At 42.9% G+C, this 20,010-nt stretch overlaps 1 protein-coding gene across 1 annotated transcript; it reads right to left on the bottom strand.

Annotated features, from left to right (window-relative positions):
* Positions 1-792: 792 nt before the first annotated feature.
* LOC124043772 (lactase-phlorizin hydrolase-like) lies at positions 793-19,962 on the bottom strand. The gene is made up of 17 exons (XM_046362714.1): positions 19,345-19,962; positions 16,248-16,318; positions 16,017-16,100; positions 15,570-15,663; positions 14,724-14,808; positions 12,034-12,703; positions 11,271-11,922; positions 9,588-11,141; positions 8,526-8,794; positions 8,144-8,434; positions 7,782-7,980; positions 7,311-7,513; positions 6,921-7,027; positions 6,599-6,730; positions 6,133-6,356; positions 5,732-5,968; positions 793-1,218 (listed from the first exon to the last, which is right to left on the bottom strand). The coding sequence occupies exons 1-17, from the start codon at positions 19,946-19,948 to the stop codon at positions 1,007-1,009; spliced, it is 5,688 nt and encodes a 1,895-aa protein (XP_046218670.1). The 5' UTR covers positions 19,949-19,962; the 3' UTR covers positions 793-1,006.
* Positions 19,963-20,010: the final 48 nt, after the last annotated feature.

Genomic DNA, 20,010 nt, shown 5'->3' with positions numbered 1-20,010 from the left:
GCCACCACCATGCTTCACCATAGGGTGACAGGTTTCCTCCAGACGTGACGCTGGCATTCAAGCCAAAGAGTTCAATCTTGGTTTCATCAGACCAGAGAATCTTGTTTCTCATGGTCTGAGTGTGTTTTGGCTGCTGTTTGGCAAACTCCAAGCGGGCTGTCATGTGTCTTTTACTGAGGAGTGGCTTCCGTCTGGCCTCTCTACCACCTGGTGGAGGGCTGCAGAGATGGTTGTCCTTCTGGAAGGCTCTCCCATCTCCACAGAGGAACTCTGGAGCTCTGTCAGAGTGACCATCGGGTTCTTGGTCACTTCCCTGACCAAGGCCCTTCTCCCCCGATTGCTCCGTTTGTCTGGGCGGCCAGCTCTAGAAAGACTCTTGGTGGTTCCAAATGTCTTCTATTTAAGAATGATGGAGACCACTGTGTTCTTGGGAAACCTTCAATGCTGCAGAAATGTTTGGGTACCCTTCCCTAGATCTGTGCCTCGACACAATCCTGTCTGACCTTTAAATTATGGTTTAGCTGTTTAGTTGCTTGACTAATAAATATATTTTGTAGACATCAATGCCTACATTTATTGCATTGCACCTTTATTGGTGTTGGGAGGGGGACCTGGGACTTTGTAGAATGTTACTGACTAAAATGCCTTCTGATTGCATTGATGAAATCAAGTATATACATTAAAGGAGGAACAACTGTATTATAAACACCCAATCTAATCTAAAGACCAGAGAATCTGATAAAACAGCGTCCTCTATTGGACAACCGATGATAATGACCATAGACTAGGAAATACTTCAAAAGTTAGTCCTTTATTTCTTAAAATAACAAGTGAAGGCAACGTTTGGTGATTAATGATTCATCAGATATATAAGCAACAACTAATTTTCCTATAGCACAAATAGACAGGGACTTTTCAGGTTGAGTATTGACAGATTATTTTAAAAACAGAGACAATGAGACATTTATGTTGGATGGGGCAGAGCCTTCTCGCACTCTTTATGTGTTCAGAGTGTCTCCATCCTCACAGATTCCACAGAGGATCTATCTGACTTCCGGTACAAATAGGTTACAGCGATGACTGAGAGGACACCCGTAATGGAGAGGGCAAAGACGCTGTAGAGGGCTACCTCAGCTCTGCCCGATGACAGCTCCATACCGAGGAAGCTCACTTTCTCGACTGATAAGATAGGCGAGGTGGTGGAGGGTGCACTCGTTCCTGGGGTAAGAGAATAAATTCATTGAAATTAATCAGACAACATGTTCAGGTGTAAGGTGGTAAGATTGACAATCAAGAGCATTTCCCCATTCTGAACTTCCTTGTAAACAAAAAAAGGGCGTCATTACTTTTATGAAAACGAGTCCTTTTGTTGCAAAACAAATACATGATTTATTGTCGCATACACGGGATAGGTGCTGTCAAATGTGTTGTTTTACAGGGTCAGCCATAGTAGTACAGCACCCCTGCAGCAAATTTAGGGTTAGGACAAAAATCAATAAAAAAATTGTATATGTCACATGCGCCAAATTCATCCCCTTTGGCATTTTTCCTATTTTGTTGCATTACAACCTGATTTTTATTTGGATTTCATGTAATGGACATACACAAAATAGTCCAAATTTGTGAAGTGAAATGAAAGAAATAACTTGTTTCAAAAAAATGAAAAATATATATATATATAGAAATGGAAAAGTGGTGCGTGTACACAGTATGTATTCACCCCCTTTGCTATGAAGCCCCATAATAAGATCTGGTGCAACCAATTACCTTCAGAAGTCACATAATTAGTTAAATAAAGTCCACCTGTGTGCAATCGAAGTGTCACGATCTGTCACATGAGCTCGGTATATTTGCACCTGTTCTGAAAGGCACCAAGCAAGCGGCACCATGAAGACCAAGGAGCTCTCCAAACAGGTCAGGGACAAAGTTGTGGAGAAGTACAGATCAGGGTTGGGTTACAAAAAAATATCCGAAACTTTGAACATCCCACGGAACACCATTAAATCCATTATTAAGAAATGGAAAGAATATGCCCCCACAACAAACCCGCCAAAACTCACGGACCAGGCAAGGAGGGCATCAATCAGAGAGGCAACAAAGAGACCAAAGATAACGCAGAAGGAGCTGCAAAGCTCCACAGCGGAGATTGGAGTATCTGTCCATAGGAACACTTTAAGCCGTACACTCCACAGAGTTGGGCTTTACGGAAGAGTGGCCAGAAAAAAGCAATTGGTTAAAGAAAAATATGAGCAAACACATTTGGTGTTCGCCAAAATGCATGTGGGAGACTCCCCAAACATATGGAAGAAGGTACTCTGGTCAGGTGAGACTAAAATTGATCTTTTTGGCCATTAAGGAAAAAGCTACAGTTGAAGTGAAAAGTTTACATACACTTTGGTTGGAGTCATTAAAACTCATTTTTCAACCACTCCACAAATTTCTTGTTTAACAAGCTATAGTTTTGGCAAGTCGGTTAGGACATCTACTTTGTGCATTGTGCATGACAAGTAATTTTTCCAACAATTGTTTACAGAGATTATTTCACTTATAATTCACTGTATCACAATTCCAGTGGGTCAGAAGTTTACATACACTAAGTTGACTGTGCCATTAAACTACTTGGAAAATTCCAGAAAATGATGTCATGGCTTTAGAAGCTTCTGATAGGCTAATTGACATCATTTGAGTCAATTAAGGTCACAGGTATGAAAACGTTGGACACAAAAAAGACGCCTTTCTACTGACTCTGAAAAAACACCATAAGAAAGATGCCCAGGGTCCCTGCTCATCTGCGTGAACGTACCTTAGGCATGCTGCAAGGAGGCATGAGGACTGCAGATGCGGCCAGGGCCTACGACAGTGCTACAGGGAGACAGGACGAGCAGCTGATCATCCTCACAGTGACAGACCATGTGCAACAACACCTGCACAGGATCGGTACATCTGAACATTACACCTGCGGGACAGGTACAGGATGGCAACAACAACTGCCCGAGTTACACCAGGTACACACAATCCCTCCATCAGTGCTCAGACTGTCCGCAATAGGCTGAAAGAGGCTGGACTGAGGGCTTGTTGGCCTGTTGTAAGGCAGGTCCTCACCAGACATCACCGGCAACAACAGGACTGGCAAAAAGTGCACTTCACTGACAAGTCGCGGTTTTGTCTCACCAGGTCGGATTCGCGTTTAACATCGAAGGAATGAGGGTTACACAGAGACCTGTCCTCTGGAGCGGGATAGATTTGGAGGTGCAGGGTCTGTCATGTTCTGGGGCGGTGTGTGACAGCATCATCAGACTGAGCTTGTTGTCATTGCAGGCAATCTCAACGCTGTGCATTACGGGGAAAACCTCCCTCATGTGGTACCCTTCCTGCAGGCTCATCCTGACATGACCCTGCAGAGCATGACAACACCACCAGCCATACTGCTTGTTTTGTGCATGATTTGGTGTCCTTCTGTAGCTCAGTTGGTAGAGCATGGCGCTTGTAACGCCAGGGTAGTGGGTTCGATCCCCGGGACCACCCATACGTAGAATGTATGCACACATGACTGTAAGTCGCTTTGGATAAAAGCGTCTGCTAAATGGCATATATTATTATTATTTTTTATTATATATTATGATTTCCTGCAAGACAAGAATGTCAGTGTTCTGCCATGGCCAGCGAAGAGTCCGGATCTTAATCCCATTGAGCATGACTGGGACCTGTTGGATCAGAGGGAGAGGGCCATTCCCCCCAGAAATGTCTGGAAACTTGCAGGTGCCTTGGTGGAAGAGTGGAGAAACATCTCACAGCAAGAACAGGCAAATCTGGTGCAGTCCATGAGGAAGAGATGCACTGCAGTACTTAATGCAGCTGGTGGCCACACCAGATGCCGACCGCTACTTTTGATTTTAACCCCCCCTTTGTTCAGGGACACATTATTCAATTTATGTTAGTCACATGTCTGTGGAACTTGTTCAGTTTATGTCTGTTGTTTAATCTTATTATGTTAATACAAATATTTACACATGAAAATAAACACAGTTGACAGTGAGAGGACATTTATTTTTTTGCTGAGTTTACAATTACTAATCACTGGGAATAGGGGCCAGGTGTGCATAATGAAAGTTCCAGAGGGATCCGTGACAGTACTACACCAACAGCGCAACGACACCGGCCTCGAGGGTGATCACAAGAACGCAGTGGGGGTCGATCAGGACCCAATGCAGCTGCCGAAGTTACGTCATAGTCGGATGGACCAGTTTCCGCTGCCGAAGTTTTGGCTGCATCAAACGGGCCAGTAGCAGTGGCGTTGGACGGACCGGTTGTGGCGGCATCGGATGAGCCAGTTGCAACAGCTGAAGTTGCGTTGTCGGACCAAACCACTGTGGCGACGTTGGACGGGCCAGTTGCAGCTGCCGAAGTTGCAGCTGCCGAAGTTGCGGCGGATGGCCCAGTCGCAGCGTCGTCGGATGATTGACACACGTGACGAGACCCGTAATCATCTGCACAATCCACAATAGCACGAAAGCCAAAACACACAGCACAGGTACTCACACGCACCAACGGACATAGTAACAATAATTGACCGGACACTGGTAAACCAAGGGCACACTTATACAATTACTAATCACTGGGAATAGAGGCCAGGTGTGTGTAATGAAAGTTCCGGAGGGATACTTGACAAGATTGCTGTACACCAGCGCAACCCATCCAACTTGAAGGAGCTGGGGCAGTTTTGCCTTGAAGAATCGGCAACAATCCCAGGGGCTAGATGTGCCAAGCTTATAGAGACATACCCCAAGAGACTTGCAGCTTTAATTGCTGCAAAAGGTGGCTCTACAAAGTATTGACTTTTGGGCGGTGAATAGTTATGCACGCTCAAGTTTTCTGTTTTTTTGTCTTATTTCTTGTTTGTTTCACAATAAAAAATGTTTTGCATCTTCAAAGTGGTAGGCATGTTGTGTAAATCAAATGATACAACCCCACCAAAAATCTATTTTAATTCCAGGTCGTAAGGCAACAAAATAGGAAAAATGCCAAGGGGGTTGAATACCTCCGCAAGCCTCTGTTTATCTATTAATCTCGGGACTACTTTCTCTATGGGAATAGAGTAGTAAATACTTTAAGTTTTCTGACACACAAAAAAAATATACCAGATGTGAACATAAAACATATGTCACGCCCTGATCTGTTTCACCTGTTCCTGTGATTGTCTCCGCCCCCTCCAGGTGTGGCTTATTTTCCCCAGTGTATTTATTCCTGTGTTTCCGGTCTCTCTGTGCCAGTTCGTCTTGTAGGTTTAGTCAAGTCAACCAGCATGTTTTTCCCGTACTCCTTTTTGCTATTCTTCTTTTTCTAGTCCACCTGGTTTTGACCCTTGCCTGTTTCTGGACTCTGTACCTGCCTGCCTGACCACTCTGCCTGCCTTGACCACGAGCCTGTCTGCCACTCTGTACCTCTCCTTGTGCTTTGATAACATAATGGAATCATTTTGTTTACAATGACCACTGCACTTAAGCAGTGCAAAGTTCAAAATGGGTAAACTCCTCTAAAAAAACTTTTAAGGAGTTTATAAAAACCCTTCTAATCACTTTCTGTCTTTTTTAATATTGTGTGATAACTTTTATGGTTCGCAGGTATGGTGTGTGTGTAAAACATACAGAATTAAAAATGTGCTTTTTCCAACTGAAATGCATTGTGTGTAACAGTGTTGCATCCACTGAGATAGACAATGTTGTCACTCTACCTTCGGGCTCGGGATTCAAACACTCGTGAGGCCCCAGAGTGGGGTCAGGGAATCCATTGCAGGTGATGATGGTGGCATAGCGGGCAACAGAGTTCTTGGCTACTCGTGTAAGTTTGGAGTCAGAACGGTTCACATAGAACAGGCCGAATCTCTCTGAGAAGCCAGTGGCCCACTCTAGATTGTCCATCAGAGACCAGGCTGTGTAGCCTCGAATATCCACCCCATCCAGCAAATATGCTGAAAAGAGAGGAGAAAACCCAAATGTGGCTCTATAAAGGTTCACAGAACATTTCATTGGGTTGTGGGAATGTTTTCCAAAACATTAAAGATGGTGTTTGACTTGTAAATTATATTTCATACTGTCAATATATAAATAGTGAATTGATATTGTGGCATATTACCTTTGAGGACCTGATTGATGTAATTCTCATAGTAGTGAATCCTGTGGACATCGTTCAGATCCACTGGCCCTCGCGCCGAGATCCCATTCTCTGTGATGATGATGGGTGGGTCGCCGTACTCCTCCTTGATGAAGTTGAGGATCTTGCGGAATCCAAATGGGGAAACCTTCAGCCAGCCAGAGCCAGAGTCCAGCCAGGTGCGATCAGCAATCGTTCCAGCGCCCCTAATACACACAGTAAAATGACAGAATATTTAATTGAACTAAATATGGGTTTGGAAATGAAACAGGACTTGAATTTGAAACAAGGACGTACAGAAGAACTATAATAGATTCATAAACGATGCATAGCCCTTACAGGTTGACTTCATATAGTTATATACACATCTCCAGTTGTTGATTTAACCATGAATACATATTTTCAGTCATGTCCTGTATAGTGTAGGCTCTTGTGGCTGATTTCTCACCTGTCTGCATCATAGTGCTGTAGGTTCCCATACTCAACAGGGAATGCCAGAACAGTTGTGTAGTGGTTGAACCCAAAGTAATCATATGTACCTTTGACCCTCTGGATCTCTGCAGGGGAAAACTCAGGAAGCCTGTAAAAAAAAGAAGTTCATAGCCAGTTGACCATACGTGTATCATATAACCAGTTCAGAGCATTTTATCTGTGAATCACTAATTATTTATTTTATATTTAGGGTTTGAGTCATATCATTTCCTCAGAATGAATGCAAATTCTTCTATGGCTTTTTAAAAATTAGCGCTACTAATAAACATTTATCTTGCCGTGATTTAGATAGGCCTGCTGCTAGGCTCCTCTCTCGAATGATTGTCTTCATTGTATCACTGTAGTCTCCATTGAATATAGGGTGAGCAAACCAGCCTATATAGAACTGCAACAGGAGAAAGGAACCAATAGTGTTACTGAATAAGAACATTGGGGCTTTAAAGCTGGGAAACGACAGAAAAATAATGTGGTCACTCTTCATGTAACTCTTTATTTAGTATGTTTGTTTGTACCATTATTGAAGCCTTTTGTGCCAAATATGCTAAATGTGGTACATGCTGTACAGGAACTCTACATACATGATTATGTTTTACACAGGATACTACAGTTTCACTGATGTAGTGGAGAGAACTTTGATGACTGATGCAATGTGAGGCATTAGACTGTACCTGAACAACGCGTCGTGCAGCTTCTACGTCCTCCTGCTTGTAGGGGTTCCGTGGCTCTGACCAGTCTGAGTTGATGGTGATGGAGATAATGCCTCCCTGCTTGGTGCGGTAGTTATCGTTGTACAGGTGCCAGGCTTCGGCATGGGCTTTGATGAGGTTGTGGCCCACTATGTAGGGCAGTGTGCCAGGTCTGAAGCTGATGCCTGGCCATAGAAGGATTATTGTTTTAACTGCATCCCGAAGACACTTAAATAAATACGATCTCTTTCTACAGTTCTTTTAAGAGGTCTAAATTATTATTTTTTTAGCTTTAGAATCTCTTTTTAAAGCTATTGTATTTCGAAGCTATTTAGCATATCAACGATACGATTGTTTCCTGTTACTACAGACACACGCTGAAAACAGTCAACAATTGTTCGGCAAATACAAGCCAAATGCGTATTTGTTTAGTCTGAATTAAAGAGGTAGTACCTGGGGCAGCAGCTCCATAGCCGTGGCCAATATTGGCAATATTGTAAGGCTCATTGATGGTGATCCAGAACTTCACTTTGTCTCCAAGGTGAGTGAAGATAAAATCAGCATATTCTCTGAATCGGTCAATGATGCTGTCGTTCTCCCAGCCCCCCACATCCTGCAGAGCCTGAGGGAGGTCCCAGTGGTAGAGGGTAATCTGGAGAGAGGAACATTCATGAAGAGAGGAAACAATTATTTACCTCAGGGGTTTAATGTGTCAATTCAGGTTTTTCAAAGTGCATGTGTAATTAACTCCCTTTGATATAGTAAATGACATATTATCCCAGTCATGAGCATGTCTTCATGGCCACCAAACTCACATGAGGCTGTATGTTGGCAATGAGAAGTGCGTCAACCAGTCTACGGTAGTAGTTGAGGCCAGCCTCGTTGATGATTTTGGTGGTGCCATCGGGGAGCACCCTGGACCAGGATATAGAGAAGCGGTAGTGGGTCACCTTCAGCCTCCTCAGCATAGCCACATCCTCCTCCACCTTATGATAACTATCACAGGCAATATCTCCTGTGTCATCATTGGACACTCTAAGAGGAGTGTGGGCAAACTTATCCCAGATACTGAGGCCCTTTCCATCTGCTCTCCAGCCCCCCTCAATCTAGACAAGAGATATAAAATGACACGGTAAACATATCGTGGTGCTTTTATTGGCACTTGACTTTTCAGAATTGTTTTCAGTGCGCAGTCACCTGGTAAGATGCTGTCGCTGTGCTCCAGATGAAATCTTTACGGAAGTTTCCATAAATGGGTGTACCATCCTCCGATTGAGGGAAACCATTGTCCCTCATGATTTGATAGTAGTAGTGGGCTGAACGTTTGGGCGTCCTGGGTCGGCTTGGGTGAGTAAAGTCCACATGGTGGAGACCAAAGCCCACTGTGTACCCATTGAGCCACTCAAAAGAGTCCATAAGAGACGAGACGCTGTAACCCCTCACCTTCACACCATCCAGGTCATGGGCTAAGGGGACAAGAGAGAAGATTTACTTTTGGAAGATTACCTTTTTTTCTTCTTTTTTTTACAGCAAATGTTGAAAATCCCTAGCGAAGTAAGTTGCATTTGCTTGCCCCTTGGTGTTCTGCTCAGTCTGTACTATATACTCAATGCAATTAGAAGGCATTATAGTCAGGGACATAGTACAACGTCCCCGTCCCCCCCCCAAACTCCCACCACCTCTTGAAGGTGAAATTAGCAACTTGTAGGGAAATTGTTAATTGGATTTATCTGTTAATTGAATGATTAGAATATTTCACCCTGAAACCATATAATTGTATGGAATTGATTAGATTGTATAAAATTATAATCAATACATGTGTAGATCTAGTTAGAATTAGGGTAAAACAACATAGCTAATGTTTACGTCTTTATGGTATTTTAAACACAGACAAGATTTTTGAGCAAAATTCAATGCCGACCTGACTAGAGATTTGGGAAAGGACAGGGAGTACATCTCAAGGTCCCAAGGTCTCCCTAATCTTTGTCGGCTGGGTTGTGGGACAGTATGTGCGTAGGATACATACTGTTGTGTGTGTATGTATGTGCGTAAGAAGCCAGTATAAATATGAATGGTTTTGTACAAAAGACTAGCGCTCTCGTGAATAAACCTTTTTGACTATTTTAGCTGGGCCTCCGTCTGTTTCATTTCAATCCGTATCTTACAAATCCTGATGAGCAGACTGAGTAGTTAAATTGAATTGGTTTATGAACATTGAGAACACAATTCTTGTGACAGAAATATATCATTAGATCTTACCTTTCAAAGCCTCGTCAATGTAGGTTTTGTAGTAGAATATTCTGTCAGTGTCATCCACTGTGGTCTTTGGAGCCGTTGGAACTCCATTCTCTGTGACATAAATCTCTGGATCTCCGTACTCCTCCTTGATCCAGTTGAGGAGTCTCCGTAAGCCCCATGCTACAGCCCTCTGCCCTTTGATGGCAGTTGTGGGGGAATCACCCTCCTCCTCCTCTCCAACGTCCTGGTCGTTATAATAGGACTGAGGACTAAGCCTGGCCGTTACTTGACGTATCACCTTAGTGGTATAAGCATTTAGACAGAAGACATCAGCAGTACCTCTGATGTAGGCCTTATCATCATTGGTGAACGTGGGGAGCCTGGAACCTGGCAGGCCTTGGAGCTCACTCTTGTTGCCCACCTGCCACTTCATGGCGTCGGGGTAATCACCGGTTTTGAAGATTGGGTGAGCGAACCAGCCAAGCTGAAACTGCAGGGCACGGTCTGCAGCTATGACTTCCCGGGGGTTGTTGACATCTTTGGGCTCAGCCCAGTCTGCGTTGAGGGCGATGGAGACCAGACCGCCTTGGGATTTGCGGTATTTCTTGTCATAGGTGTGGTACACCGTGGCATGTGCCTTTAGAAGGTTATGAGCGACTCTATATGGTGCATCCCCAGGCTTCCTGACATTTGGTGGGATCTGCCCCAGACCGTATCCTGACCAGGCAATTGTATAGGGTTGGTTGAAGGTCAACCAAAACTTTACTCGCTCCCCAAAGGTGGAAAAGCAGAAGTCACAGAAGTCGTTAAAGATCTCAACCATCTGGATGTTGTCCCAGCCATCAAGGTCCTGCAGGGCCTGAGGGAGGTCCCAGTGGTAGAGTGTCACCATGGGAGTTATGTTATAAGCTAGTAGGCCGTTAATGAGCCTGTTGTAGTAGTTAACACCCATCTGGTTCAAGGAACTGCGCCGACCATCGGGAAAGATCCTGGACCAGGACAGGGAGAATCGGTAGGTCTTAACCCTTAGGGCCCTTATCATGTACAGGTCTTCCTCTAGTCGGTGGTAACTGTCACAGGCTATGTCACCATTGGCATCTTCGGTAGTACTGCCAGGCTTGTGGGTGAAGGTATCCCATACACTTGCACCCTTTCCGTCAACATTCCAGCCACCTTCTATTTGATAGGCTGAGGATGTCACTCCCCATTGGAAGCCCTTTGGAAAGGTGCCGTAGTGGTAGAGCTTCCTCTGGAAATTGGACTGACTGGAGAACTTCTCCCAGACAACCTTGGATCTGGAGGGAACCTCGGACGGGGGCAGAGTGGGTTGCCGCACAACGGTTTGAAACTTTGGTTCTTGTTGTGGACTTCTTTCTCTTGTATCAGAAAACCCATTTCTCTTGATAATATCAGAGTAGAAATAGGCTGACTGCTTTGGGGTTCTGGGCCTGTTAGGGTCTTCAAAGTTGACATAGTGCAAACCAAACCTTTGGCTGTAGCCCTTTGGCCCCTCGAACCCATCCATCAGTGACTGCACAGTGAAACGCTGCACGTCCACTCCATCCAGATGAATTGCTGTTGAAAGTCAACCAAAATCATCCTGGTAAACAATACTTATAAACAATCATTCTTACAAACAGTCTCAATACATTCCTTCTGTACAGGGCTAGGTGACCCCTGGTCTAACACATTCCAGAGATTTACCTTTCAGTGCTTCGTTGATGTAGCCCTTTAAGTACTCTGTACGCTCCGTGTCATTGATAGTGTCCCCGCTGTACCCCGTGGGTATCCCATTTCCAGTTATGTAGACGGGCACCTTAGTGACATTCAGATACTCTGCAGAAACATAGTTGAGCAGCCTACGGAGGCCCCAGGGTGCAGAGTGTATCGAGTCAGACTCCGTAGAAGGCCAGGCATGGTCCACATAAGCTTTGAAGTCTCCCACCCCCTCTGGTCCAGGCACGCAGCCACCATCACTGGCATTGACCAGGCGAGAGGTGTAGTGGTTGAGCCCCAGGAAATCTGCCGTTCCGCGAATTCGCTTACTCTCTGCTGCAGTGAAGAACGGGAGTATGGCAGGCACAGAGAGGGAACAATCCCGCCTTTTCTGCTCAATCTGAGACTTTAGCAAGGGTGGATAGTCCCCATCCACAAAAATGGGATGGGCGAACCATCCCAGCATGAACTGCAGGTAGCGATCTGCAGCCACTACATCTTCAGGCTTGGAAGAGGAGCTTGGAGGCTCAGCCCAGTTGGAGTCCAGGGCAATGCCTACTTTGCCTCCCTGGTCCTTCCGGTACTTGTCGTTGTAAACATGCCATGCTTCAGCGTGGGACTTGAGCATGTTGTGAGTCACCTTTTTATGGGGGGGGCACACAAAGGATCAAAATCATCAAATAAATAATCATTACAATTCACAAAGTCAACAAAGGGCTATAAGGGAAAGGAGTGATGCTAGTTCTCTCACCTGGTAGGAGGCAACCACATAGTTCTTTATTCCAGGGGGATGCTGACCGGTACCGTACCCAGCATGGCTAATCACCCAGGGGCTACTGAATGTGTTCCAGGTCCTAACCCTATCTCCAAACCTGAAGAAGCAGAAGTTGGCATAGTCTTTAAAGGCTTCTGCAATGGAAACATTGGTCCAGCCTCCATAGTCCTGGAGTGCCTGGGGAAGATCCCAGTGGTGCAGGGTCACAGCAGGTTCTATACCCGCCTCTATCAGCGCGTTGATCATGCTGTCATAGTAAAGCGCACCTTTCTCAGAGTGGCTCCCCATGTGGCCAGAGGGGAAAATGCGTGCCCAGGAGATAGAGAACTGGTAGGTTTTGACAAGTAGACCTCTCAGGAGATAGACGTCATATTCGACTTTATGGTAACTGTCACAAGCCAGGTCTGCAGTCTGATTCTCAAAGGCTTGGTGCTCATGGCCAAAGCGGTCCCAAATAGTCTCACCCTTCCCATGCTCAGCCCAGCCACCCTCGACTTTAAAGGACTCACTGGAAGTGGCCCACTGGAAGCCATCAGGAAAAGACTCATTCAGGAAGATGTCCCGCTCGGAAATGGTCTGAGTTCCAAACTTATCCCACACTCTCTGGTAGTTTACTGACAGTGCATCCCCAGTGTGTTCTGAAAGACTAGCCGAGCAAGAGAGGTGAAGGGCAACATTAAATACAGTGCCGTTAAGAAAGTATTCACACCCCTTGACCTTTTCCACATTTTGTTTTGTTACAAAGTGGGATTAAAATGTATTTGCCATTTTTTGTCAACAATCTAAACAAAATACTCTTATGTCAAAGTGGTAAATAAAATATGAATATATCTTGATTAGATAAGTATTCAACCCCCTGAGTCAATACATGTTAGAATCGCCTTTGGCAGCAATTACAGTTGTGAGTCTTTCTGGGTAACTCTATAAGAGTTGGATTGTACAATATTTGCCCATTTATTCTTTAAAACATTCTTCAAGCTCTGTCAAGTTGGTTGTTGATCGTTACTAGACAGCTATTTTCAAGTCTTGCCATAGATTCTCAAGCGAATTTAAGTCAAATACATAACTTGGCCACTCTAACATTCAATGTCATCTTGGTAAGCAACTCTAGTGTATATTTGACCTTGTGTTTAAGGTAATTGTCCTGCTGAAAGGTGAATTTGTCTCCCAGTGTCTGTTGGAAAAGAGACTGAACCAAGTTTTCATCTAGGATTTTGCCTATGCTTAGCTCAAACTCCTTAAGTCCTTGCCAATGACAAGCATACCCATAACATGATACAGCCACCACCATGCTTGAAGATTTGCCCAAAATATAACGTTTTGTATTCATGACCAAAAATGACTTTCTTTGCCACATTTTTTGCAGTATTACTTTAGTGCCTTATTGAAAACAGGATGCATGATGTGGAATATTTTATATTCTGTATAGGCTTCCTTCAATTTGCTCTCTCCCTTTTGTTAATATTGTGGAGTAACTCCTGTGTTGTTGATCCATTCTCAGTTATCTCTGTCATTCTACCCCTGAGCAAGACATTTAACACACTGTTCCCCGGGTGCCAAAAACGTGGATGTCGATTACGGCAGCCCCCCACACCTCTCTGATTCAGAGGGTTTGGGTTAAATGCAGAAGACACATTTCAGTTGAAAGCATTCAGTTGTACAACTAGGTATCCCCTTCCCCTTTCTTTTTATCACAGCCATTAAATTCTGTAACTGTTTTAAAATCACCATTGGCCTCATGGTGAAATCCCTGAGCGGGTTCCTTCCTCTTCGGCAACTGAGGTAGGAAGGGCGCCTGTATCTTTGTAGTGACTGGGTGTATTGATACACCATTCAAAGTGTAATTCTACCAATAGGTGCCCTTCTTTGCTAACCATTTGAGAAAAAAAACACAAAAAAAGAGCATCCTCTCCGGACAGCTTTAAAAATAAATTAAAAATATGTTTGATGTCTTCTGTGCCCATATGAATAACCCCTACATTGCCATACTGCTTTTGATCTTGTCTAGCCATCTTGTCTCAAGAGGACCACAATGGAAATAAGTCCCAGACTTTATTGTTTGTTATCCTCAATGATTTTATTAATGTGCACGTATAGCTTTTAAGTTTTGTGTTCTTGTTTTTTTAAATGGTCGAATTAATAAACTAAACTAAGGGACCTTACAGATAATTGTATGTGTGGGGTTCGGAGATGGGTTACTCATTTAAAAATCATATTAACCAATATTTTTGCACACAGAGTGATTCCGTGCTATTTATTATGTGACTTGTTAAGCACATTTTTACTCCTGAACGTAACTTGCCATAATTAAAGGGTTGAATACTTATTGACTCAAGCCATTTAAACTATTCATGTTTTATTCATTTGTAAGCATTTCTACTTTGACATTATGGGGTATTGTGTGTAGATCAGTGACACAAAATCTCAATTGAATACATTTTACATTCCGGCTGTAACACAACAAAATGTGGAAAAAGTCAAGGGGTGTGAATACTTTCTGAAGGCACTACAGATACTGTACATACAGAGGTATGAATTCACACTAAAATACAAAAAAAGGCAAAAGGTTAATTCAGACGTTTTATATTCCATTATGCTAATAGTAGACTATTTGATCTATGACTACATTTCCAAATATTGCATGTAAACAACAAGTGGATTTGTACCTATTCAGAGTGTCCACCAAATCCAGCTCCTCAAACAAGTCAACCATGTCACATCCCAGAATTTGCAGGTCCCCATTTTGCAGAACTGTAATGATTTTAGACCACACACAGGGGATTGTTCTTCAAATTCCTCAAAAAATGATTTGATATGAACATTGGGTTACATTCTATATTTGAGGATATATTAATTATAAAGGGTATGCTCACAGTTTTTAAGTGAGATGATAATTGAGACAGCTAGACTGTAGGTGGAGGGTTTGAACACTGTATAGCTTCAAACATTAAACTGAACTGTAATTTGATCTCATCTATGGTCAATTCTTGCATGCATAGTAGTTACATTTAGTAGTTACATTTCTCCAGTCATATACCTGAGCTGTTTACCAAAGAAGAGGTGGGATAACCACTTTGTTGTTGTTCTAATACCAGATTGCCCTTTAACTAGCTAGCACTTTGCAGCGTACTCCGGACCATGATAACAACAAGTCAGAATTTCATAATGCCTTTACAATCAAATTGGACTATGATATTTTATATTGGATAACATCTTTGTGGAGATAACATCAATAAAATGATGGTCTCTGGCACTGTAACTACTACAAATCACTCTCTTGATTTGCATCCAAAATCTGGTTTTTGAGATGTCATCACCAACACGTTTATTTGACAGTGTAGAGATGTCTATAATGTGACACGGGACTTGAGTATGGGTGAACTGTCTGTAAGCAAATGCAATTTTAACCATTGTACTGAGGTTGAATGGTATGATCATACAAGACACCAGTGATTCATCTGATGGTCTACAAAGCATGCGTGTGTACATTTATGCAGCTTCATATGATTTACCTTGCAGGATGTTACCGAGTGGCTGGAATTGACTGAAGGAACAGCCTTTGATATTCATCTTGTAAATCACAATGGGTATCTGCCCATTGGCTTTCTAAAACATGACAAAGGGATCGTCATTCAGGGGCTGGCTTTTATGAGACAATTATGAGTTGCAGATGAATGGTTGTGTGTTTTCATCTAAATCATATTAGGACATTCTGTATTCAGCCTCTTCAACCTTCAAACTGTATATACAAAATCTCACATTATTCACAGTTTTCCATTTTGGGGTAAAACAATATGAGTTTCACACACAAGGTTTACAGTAACTTACAAGGATATTGGCAATTAGACATTTAATAATTGATGGTAAGATAAGACAGTAATAAAATACACTTTCATGTGGAGGCTATTTTCTTCCTTTCATTAAGACACACTTTATCAGAGAATGGAAGAGTAAACTACCTGTAATCTTCTCAGCTCCTCTGCCAGGTTTGATTTAGAGGTGCAGTTGTACTCAATTTGCACTGACAGGAAATCTAGGGACTCCTGAATGGGAAATATGTTATCACCATCACAGCAATACACTGGGTGCCTTGGGAAAAGTATAAACCCTGTGCAAGTTTCACATTTGCTGTGGAGTCTGACATTGTGACACATTCAATTGTCCAAATGTCAAAGGTACTGTACCCATACCTTAATGGCAGCCTCGCTTTGGTAAAGGATGGAAACATCACTGGCCCTTACGCCAATCGACACATGGCCGCCTGAGAGGAGAGCACAGAATAGAGGGCTGATGTGTTATAAAAACAGTGACAATGTTAGCAATCCAGTTCCATGGGAGGACCATCCTCCTCAGTGAAATTTTATAAAACATTAAAACAGTGAAATATTAAAAAAGGTATGTTAATTATATAAAAATGACTAAAATACACTGTTTTGTAATGAAGGTTTACAGTAATTTCAACAACACTGTCCGGGGTAGCACCATGGTTTAGCCGGAGGACAGCTATCTTCCGTTCTCTGGCTACATTGACCTTTCATAGACATACATGGTAATTATGACCACCTCCGGAGGACGTCCTCCAACCAATCAAAACTTTTGCAGTATGAACTGACATGTTCTCCATCCAATCATAGAATTAGGATCAGAGAATTAACCTTGTGAGTTGTATTGGGATTGTGCCACAGAGCATTATGGGGGCTCTATATGTTGAGAAGTTTGGTGACATTGTTGGAGAGGTTAAGAGTAAAAAGTAATAGTTGAGCTTTTAAAAATATATATTACTCAATTCAAAATAGTTTTTTTCAATTTACAGGAGACGGAGGAAGTATATTATATATTGATTTCTTGGTTTTAGAACTTTATTTTGTGTCCAGTTAGTGAAATGTATTTAAATTTGCCTTTCTAACTTCAGTAGCTAGCTAGCTACCAGCGCGAGGTTTCTCCGCCAGAATGGTAGAATGGCCAACGCTGCCGACAATATTTTTGACTTTTTGTTGAAGAACCCCTTTCATTCTCTGGGGTACACGGTGCAAATTAAAAGTGAGGGTCGACCTCTGCCTGAGATCAGTTTCATGAAGAAGGATGAAAAGGTGAGGGCGTTCAATACCAACTGGTATCAAAAGTATATTTGGTTAACAAGGAGTCTTTCACCAAGCCAGCTGTATTCCTGGCCTGGCCTGCTTTTTGGAAAGTCTGAGCCTTGGCCTAGGCGATAGATGGGTACAGTGACCTGAAGAACATCGATCGTTCAGCAGGCAGCATATAAATGCCCACATCAGATTCAAGCTTCTGGGAAAAAGCTGGATCGATCATGATGAAGGTCTGCGTACTCAACGATAAAGTTAGAAGAAACAGGGATGTTCTCAAGCGGCTTAAACACCACTGTGTTTTTGGGCATGCAATAATTTGCTTTTAGAGGACACTACGAGAGGGAATGTTCTGCCAACAAGGGAAACTAAAATCAGCTTGCAGAGGTAATTGTGCACATAACAATACTTTACTTGCTGAATTTATAGAACTTTCGACTGTCTCCTCTGGGATGTCGAAATCAATTTCTGAATGATTTGATGGCTTCCATCGCATCATCCATTAACAGAGATTAAAGAGAGAGGTATGTTTTGCGTGCGCTCAAGTAGGCTTTCCACTTTCCTCCGGAATTTATTTAGCACAGATGAAAACACATAATCACTCCGGACAGACAAAAGCAAAAACTCATGATTTAAATGATGCAGCACCCTAAGCTACACCTAAACATTAGAGATCTCACATGCTGTATGGGATGAAAACGAGACAATTTTTCAGTCTGATTAACTGTATGCTACTAATAAGAGCAGATGCATACAGCCTATGTGCGCTTTCCATTTGGTCAGGGGTAACTAATTTGATAACGTTATGTATTTATAGTCCATTTGTGTGTCAGGCGAAAACGTGAATGTGATCAAATTTGGTTTATATTCAAAATTGGGCTGCATATACGTTTTCAATCCAAAAGTAACTGGAATGAATCATTCAACATAATAGTGACGACAGATTTGAGTACATTTTTTACAAGGCCTAAAGTTGCATAGAACTGCATGATGCAAACATGCATAAAGCAAGCTCAGCCCTGTGAGTTCTATTGTCTACCAGTTGTTGTTTCTGTGTCTGGGTAGAGAAAATTCCCTTCCTAATCTAGTCTAAATATAATTAATATGAACAAGTATAAGGTTGCTGCAGTTTGACAGGTTTTTCACCCTCAAGTCATGCCTCATACCCTCTTTCAATCACTGTGATCCCTTCCAAACACTGTAAGTAGCCCTCTCATTCCCCATACTATTGTACTATACATGTCTTTATGAAATGCTTTAGGTTAAAATAATTACTTGGACTATTTTTGAAACACATTTAGACACCTCTGTGCATTCAGTGTTTATGAGAGAGAGAGAGAGAGAGAGAGAGACCATGCAGTGTTTCACTTTTCCCCAGATCCTAACCTTTGCTATCTAACGGCATTCACAACACTTGGCCAGAAATAATCTCTCCTGATAAGGAAAACAATATACATGCAAACATGAATGATAGTACTAGAAAAGTCAAGGATGGGACATAATTGAGGCACAGTCACTGACCTCTTTCACATCCGGTTGACCGATATTTTGTGAATTTTTTAAACAAAATCTGTCTAAACCTAACGCCGCTTTGCTAGGAAAACTTGTCGGTTACAAACAATTCAAACACCTTGTAGCACTAAAGATCTTCATAAAAACCCACATACTATAGGAGTATTTATTGCGGACGACAGGTGCAACACATCACTACATTCTTTACCAGAAAGTAGGCTGGCCCTCTTTTATTCATAAAGCTCTTTAAAAAAATAAAAACTCCCACTGTACCTAACAGTGTTAATAACCTTTAGATTTAGGAGTTGCCATACCCTGTCTAAGGGATGGCTAACTCTGGAAATCCATTCGGTCTCCTCAGTTAGGTAATTCAGCTTTTAGTTTCTTTACACCCAATTGTGCCATAAATCTACTGAGTTTAGTACAACTGGATGTACTAGTGCCTCTCGGGCAGTTCAAAATGTTGATTGTGGACCTCTTTGCTGAGGAACGTGATTGTTTTTCTGAACTGTGTTTGTGATTTTGTGTCTGTATGTGATTTGTATTTTGTAAATTGTGTGCATGCAGGGCTCCCTTGCAATTGGACTTAAACAAATAAATAAAGGTAAATTAATTGTTCTCTGTAAACTGTTCCCCAAAACCCTGTGAATAATGTACATCTTCTACCACATGCTAATTAAGGCTTTACCTTGTCCAGGAAACAGGTGATGGTAGAGGTGGTACACGTCGGCGTGGGCATGGAGAGCGTGTTTTAGCTGCAGATTCACCTCATCCCTCAGCTCTTCGATGTGGCTCAGTGTCACCCAAGAGTGTGCCAGTTCTCCATACGCCAGAAAAACAAATTCAGCATAATGCTGAAATACATCTGGCAGCTCTGCGCTTTCCCAGCCCCCATACCTGGATCTCAGGGCCTCTGGTAAAGCAGAGCGATGCAAGACAACAAGTGGTTTGAGTCCTACTTCCACTAGCTGTTCCAAGAAGTTCCGGTAGCAAGACAATGCAGGCTGACTGGGCTGGCTGGGGTCACCTGTGGGCAAAAGTTGAGCCCAGGACAGGGGAACTTTGAAGTGAGTTACTCCCCGACTCTGGAGATACTGGAAGTAGGCCCTGGAGCCCAAGGGAAGGGGATGACTGCAGTCAAAGGCATCAATGGGTTTAGTGCTCAAGTCCATCCTCAAGTGGTTGGTGAGAGGGCCTGCTAGAAGCATAAAGTCCTGTGGGCCATCTTCCTGACACAGACAGCCATAGAGGCACATCAGGTACAGAGAGAGAACCCGCACCAGGTTCTTCATCTTGGTGGTGGAAGGTGAACTGCACAGTAAGCCTTTTATAGCAATGCTGTTTACTGTATTGA

This window comes from Oncorhynchus gorbuscha, linkage group LG09 (assembly GCF_021184085.1).
Source record: "Oncorhynchus gorbuscha isolate QuinsamMale2020 ecotype Even-year linkage group LG09, OgorEven_v1.0, whole genome shotgun sequence".
NCBI classification, from domain to species: Eukaryota; Metazoa; Chordata; class Actinopteri; order Salmoniformes; family Salmonidae; genus Oncorhynchus; species Oncorhynchus gorbuscha.
Note: the sequence above shows the minus strand (reverse complement) of the source record. Positions and strands in the feature narration are given on the sequence as shown.